Source organism: Trachurus japonicus, unplaced genomic scaffold (assembly GCF_045865225.1).
Source record: "Trachurus japonicus isolate A0001 unplaced genomic scaffold, Traja_1.0 AP030848.1".
NCBI classification, from domain to species: Eukaryota; Metazoa; Chordata; class Actinopteri; order Carangiformes; family Carangidae; genus Trachurus; species Trachurus japonicus.
This window is the reverse complement of record NW_028220981.1, coordinates 1-5,928: the sequence shown is the minus strand read 5'-3', so window position 1 is coordinate 5,928 and position 5,928 is coordinate 1. Positions and strand designations below refer to the sequence as shown.

At 43.9% G+C, this 5,928-nt stretch overlaps 1 protein-coding gene across 1 annotated transcript; it reads right to left on the bottom strand.

Moving 5' to 3' along the window:
* Nucleotides 1-1,462: 1,462 nt before the first annotated feature.
* On the bottom strand, nt 1,463-2,563 carry LOC146959942 (4-galactosyl-N-acetylglucosaminide 3-alpha-L-fucosyltransferase 9-like). Its single transcript, XM_085772765.1, has one exon. The coding sequence runs from the start codon at nt 2,561-2,563 to the stop codon at nt 1,463-1,465; it is 1,101 nt and encodes a 366-aa protein (XP_085628891.1).
* Between the last annotated feature and the right edge of the window lie 3,365 nt (nt 2,564-5,928).

Sequence of the window (5,928 nt, the reverse complement as noted above, 5' to 3'; positions counted from 1 at the left end):
TTCATATCCTATTTCAAGCAGTTGAAATTTTTCTAAAAATTTCCAGCCTTTGGCCTATATTATTTCTTTATACAGTGTTCTTGGACAAATTGGCCTCAGTGTACTTAGGGCCGGATTTACTAAGATCTCAGATAGCGGACGCTATATTGTTTGCGCCCGCTATAATATTGCGAGTTTGGTTAGTGCACGCAAAACAGGTGATCTACTAAGAGTAACCCGCTAAATGGAAACACGTGCAAACCGCAATATGTAAATGAGGGTTTTGCGCGTGTAATCGTTTCCGCCATGGAGAGAGTGGACAGAGAGCTGGACGGACAAAGGGACAGAATGACATTTGATCCGATGCATACAATGACAGCATTCATCTCTCTCGCGCTCTGTTTAGATAAATAAACACAAATCGCTACAGGGCCCAACTCGTCATATAGTGACGAACAGGCAGCAGCTGCAGCGACAATCACACACCTATAATATGTGTGTGTGTGTGTGTGTGTGTGTGTGTGTGCCGCCCATGATCGAGTGGATTAATAGAGAGCTCAGGTGGGACACACGGATCTAAACGCTCTGACCACTGACCAGAGGGATCAAAGACGGGTGAAGGCAGCGGTGACGTGTCTCAGTCCGGGACCGGGACCGAGAGTCGGAGCTGAGCAGCCAGGTGAGAGGAGAGGAGAGGAGGGGAGAGGAGCGCACTGCAGGACAGACGTGCCCCGTGCGTAACGGCGCGTAAAAGACTTTTAACACGGCTGAAAAACTGTTACAGAATTACCCAGACGTGAGGAAATGTAGAGATGTAAGATCACGGGGCTCTGACAGGTATCAAATCAATAAACGCATACGTTTTGGCAAAGTTGTATCAGTTAGTACATGGTTTTCAGACGTGGTAAATAAAGATGCAAAAACAGCCACCGCAATCTCTTCCTGGTTTGGTAAATCACATTGCACGCGCTAAATAAATCGATTTGCATCTACTCCTCCCAGTATTTAGCACGTTCTGGCTGAAACGCCCATATTTACATATTCATCAAGGCAAACACATTAAATGGATCGCACATGCTATTCTGCCCGTTTGAGAGACGCAATCCTCGGTGCGTCCGGTTAGTAGATCAGGTTCCACATGTGTTTGCGCGTGCAATCACGTTTGCACACGTTTTAATACACGCAAACCTTTAGTAAATCCGGCCCTTAGAGCGTAAGTTCTCATATTTAGACATAAAACACTTGAGTATTGTTACATCTGCACATATCTTAAAAATGTGAAGTTAAGAAAATATGTAAAATTTGAGGAAATTGCCTCAGACCTCAGAGGGCATAATCATGTATTGTGTATTCAGTTTTAAGCAGTATATGTGTTTGTGCTTAGATAGGGCCACAAACAAAGATCTTGTTTAGGGCCACCGAAATCCTAGGGCTGGCCCTGTGAATGTGTCACAGCTTCTATATTTCAGTGTGTCTGACAGTGTCACAGTAAGAACCACTTGTACAGATCAAGCACCACTCTGTACTCCTTGTTCATGGCCACGTGATGACAGGCCTGGCAGATAGCGTGTACAAACTCCTGCCTCTCCTCTGTGGGATGGCGTTTGACTGTGTAGAAACGCCGCCAATCAAAATATTTTACATACGTCTGATTATCCTTATCCAGCCTGAGGAGGAAGTTAGCCAGGGTCACGGCATCAGGAAAGTCATTTACATGTATGAAAGAGGAACCTGGGGCAAAGTCCTCATAGTTGTTTCTAGGTGGACCCAAAACTACTGGCACAGTGCCAGCTGCCAGAGGACCAGTGAATATTTCTGTGATGTAATCTCTGTGGATTGAATCCTCAAAAGAAAGGAAGAATTTGCAGCTGCTAATAGTCTGAAAATAGTTGTCACCCCTCAAGGTCTCCCCAGAGGAGCTGAAAAACATGTGCACCTTTATGTATTTTGTAAGCTCCATGTAAAAGCGCTGTCTCTCCAGTGTCCCATTGAGCTCGTGTTCATTCACCATCCAACAGAGCAGTTGTTGTTTCTTTGGAATGACAAAGTCCTCAGCTGGTTTCTCTCTGACAGTCAGTTTCCAGTGAACGTGGATGTCTGCGTCCTTCCTGTAGCTCAGCGTTAGGTTGAATAGTCCCTGAATGCCTGCTATCCTGCGCGTGTTGGTGGGTGAGTCCATGTTAAACCAGATCCACCTCTGAAATCTGGGTCTGGGCGAGGCAGGAAGGTTGGAGAGGTCGTCCTGGATGGCTCTGTGAAATATCACAACGGCCTCAGCCCTGGAGTATAAAGACCTGTCGTCTGTGAGGAGGCAGCTGTCCATGTTGAAAAGCTTCTTGCAGTCTTGGAAATCAAAATGTTTGTTTTCAGGCCAGAACCACAGCAGCACGACAGGTTTTTCCGTCTGTTGTTTAACTTGTTTCACCGCAGTGTTGTTGGGCCGCCATGAATTAGCCAGGAGAGGATAACATTGGGGAGATGGAGCTGATGTGTAGTACATTAAAATCAGGATTATGACTCCAGCCAGCATGAGAGTCACCGTCAGGGGGACGCGTAACACAGAAGAAATGGAAGAAGGAGCCATATCAACACGGCAAGAGAGGAGAACCTCTTCTGATGATTATTGGCAACACAAACTGAAAGAGATGAAACAATATAAACAAAGTGTTAAATCACAAACAGCAGCAGTAAGAGTTCATAATCCTAGATTTGTAAAAGAAATAATACTGAATAGATAAATAAAGAGAGAAAAAGCCCCGGGACAGCTGGAAATGCTGTTGCTGCATGAAGGCTGAGTGTGTAAATGTTGTGCAGGGTTAGGGTTAAGACTGAGGGGCTGGACCAGGACAACACAGATCAGGGGAAACTCGTTTGGCTTTTTTCTACTTGTCATGTCCCACTGACTCATCAGCCCAACCTCTGTCAGACTGCACTCAGGCATCGGTGACTTGGAGATCTGACTTTAAAACGATGGATTTTCATAACGATTGGATAAAGGTGTCTGTGACACTTTAGATGAAATGAGGTGTTGTAGCAGCTGGTGTATCATCTACAATCTTGTACAACTTTGAAAAGGGACACAATAGAGAAATTACTGGTATGACCTTTTTGAGATTGAAGTAACTTTATTATTTTCAATACATGAGGTCATAAACAAAATGGTTACATCTACAAAGTGAAACAAAAAACAAAACAAATATTTCGCATTATAAGCCAGAATCACAGTCACGGAGTCCATTAACCCAGTTTCTTTTTTTTTTTTTAAATCTGTTTGACACCTGTTTTATCTGTTTCACAGCTTTCTCATATTTTATTACATGTATTTTACCATTGATAGTTCAACTGAATTGAAATTTTATCATTATATGAATTAGATAAATTAGGGTTTGGGTAATGTTATTTCATTCATTATAAAATGGTATTTTGAAGAAAAAAAGACCAAATATTCCAATAACAGACTTCTAATTTGTACAGCCTGTAATTATAAAGCCTGTAGTGGGGCAAACTCAAAATGACCTCACAGTGCTTGAAGTGGGGGGCGACCGCCATTCCGACGGTCCACTATTCCGAAAATTTCTGAAGGTCCGTCATTCCGAATTTCCGAGGGGCCGCCCCTAAGTCAATGGGACGGGTGGGAAAAAAAGAGCGAAAAAGAACAATCATTGGAGTTTTACAAACGTCTACTGCTCAGGCATACTTTAACCTAGAGACTTCATTTGAACATTAAACAGTAGACACAAGTCTTGTGTATTGGCGTTTTATTCCACGTTTTGATAGGTTGTATAGTTTTTTATCAATCCCTGATCAATGACCATGATCATTTTTGGGGAAATTATGAGATTATAATGGGTGTGTATTGCATAGAATGTTCGTGTCAGAGTGCATGACATCATCGGTTAGAGTGAGAGAGAGCCCAGAAAAATTCCAGAATTTTTCTCTTTCCACACTCGGCCCGGCCACAATTTACACTCTACACACATATTTTTTTCAGAAAATTGTAGACAAACTTGTTCTGTCTCTCACCATGTGCTCAAAATATCAGAGAGACTTACAGAATTTAAATTATCAGCCTCTGAAGCGGCGTTCACACCGAACGCGATAGACGCGAATGGAGCGGCAACTCTACATTGAAAATCAATGTAAATGGCGCGATGACACGCGATTCAGGCGGAGGCGGCGCGAATGAAGCGTCTGGTGCGATGAGACGCGGCGCGAATGAAGCGGCGCGTTTGAAGCGTCTAGAGCGGCGCGAATAAAGTTGAAAATATTGAACTTTTCAGGCGGCATCGCGCCGTGACATCCAATCAGCGACGAGTTCAAGCCGACGACGTCACTTCTCTGTACGGTTGTTTACACTCAGAACAACATGAAGGAGAAGCTAATTGTATTTGAGCTGTGTGTGGCACCGCTGCCGTCTTCTACACAGAGTGAACAAAAAAACACACACACACACACACACACACACACACACACACACAGTGAACCCAGACACGACGGCGGGTGGTTTTCTGGTGTTTCTGAGACTTGTACAGCGGTAGTACAGTGCAGCAACGGTGGTGATATCAGCCACGATTGACGTGGAGCAGGTTGAGACCGGTTTTCAAATGAACGGGCGGAGCGTCTAGCGCGAATGACGCGAATGATCCAAAATGACCAAGCGGCGCGAATGAAGCGTCTGACGCGATTGTATTCGCGTCTATCGCGTTCGGTGTGAACGCCGCTTGAGTGCGGCCACGTCTGTCTCTGCTCCTCATTGACTCCAATACAAAGATTTTCTGAGAGAAGCAGAACGGCCTGATGTTTTAAAACTGCCAGCGTCGCCAAAATATTTACTGTAGAAACTAGGGGTGTAACGGTTTATGTATTCGTCCCGTGCCGTCACGGTACGGGGGTCACGGTTCGGTGCACACAGTCACATGACGAATACGTCTGAATGAATATTAAAAAAAAAAAAAAAAAAAAAAAAAAAAGTCGAGTCCTCACTCGAATCCAGGTGGCGGTAATGAGCCTCGAAGCTGCCTGCAGCCGTCATAGCAGACGAAGAAGAGAAGTGATGAGAGAGTGAAGTTAGAGGAGGAGAGCTGTCTGCTTCATTCATGTCACTGTGGCTTCTCAATGAAACAAACGGCGGCGGCGGCTCGCGACCATAATACATCCATGCTCGCGACTGGTCCACCGGACAAAGTCCGTCGGCGATGTTTCAAGGATGCGCGGTGCGTCGCTAGAAATGTATCAAACACGTAGCGCATGTTCAACCCGATATGTCAGTCACTGGTGCAAGGAAAAAGACAAGTTGTGTGCAACAACTTATCCCGCAGCTTTTAAGCCTCTTGACATGAACACAGACAGGTGAGGAGAAAAGGAGTCCGCACACTATTATAATCAGACACATTTTGTCTGATGAAGGGCTGACGCCTGAAACGTGTGAGTGACATTAAACTGTCACGGGAGCTTTTAACTATTGTGCGGTCTCCTTTTTTCCTTACCTGTATCTTTCTTGGTGGTCCAGCACCTAGTCTTCAGTTTTTTGGGGGATGTGCGTGTAGCTGCCTAATATGTTTTATGAACACAGGCAGGACCAGAAACATCACCAAAGTAACTGCTAGTCTAATTTAACTGTGTAAACCAACATTGATGTCAGTTTATTGTTTTGTTTTTTTAATAATATTTTTTTAATAATAATAATAATTTAATAATTCGAATAATAGTTGCCAGTTGTCAAGTGCACGTTTTTTTCCCTCTAGAATTAATGAATGGCATTATAACACTCCTAATGCACTTGTTTTATTTTGTATTCTTTTTTCTTTTTACTTCTATAACACAAGACAGATTTTAGTTTTACATTCAATTAGTGTCTGTTGTACCGAAACCGTACCGAACCGTGACCCCTGAACCGAGGTACGTACCGAACCGTGACTTTTGTGTACCGTTACACCCCTAGTAGAAACA

Coding starts and splice junctions, on each gene's coding strand:
- LOC146959942 (XM_085772765.1), bottom strand. CDS start 2,563: ATGGCTCCTTCTTCCATTTCTTCTGTGTTACGCGTCCCCCTGACGGTG.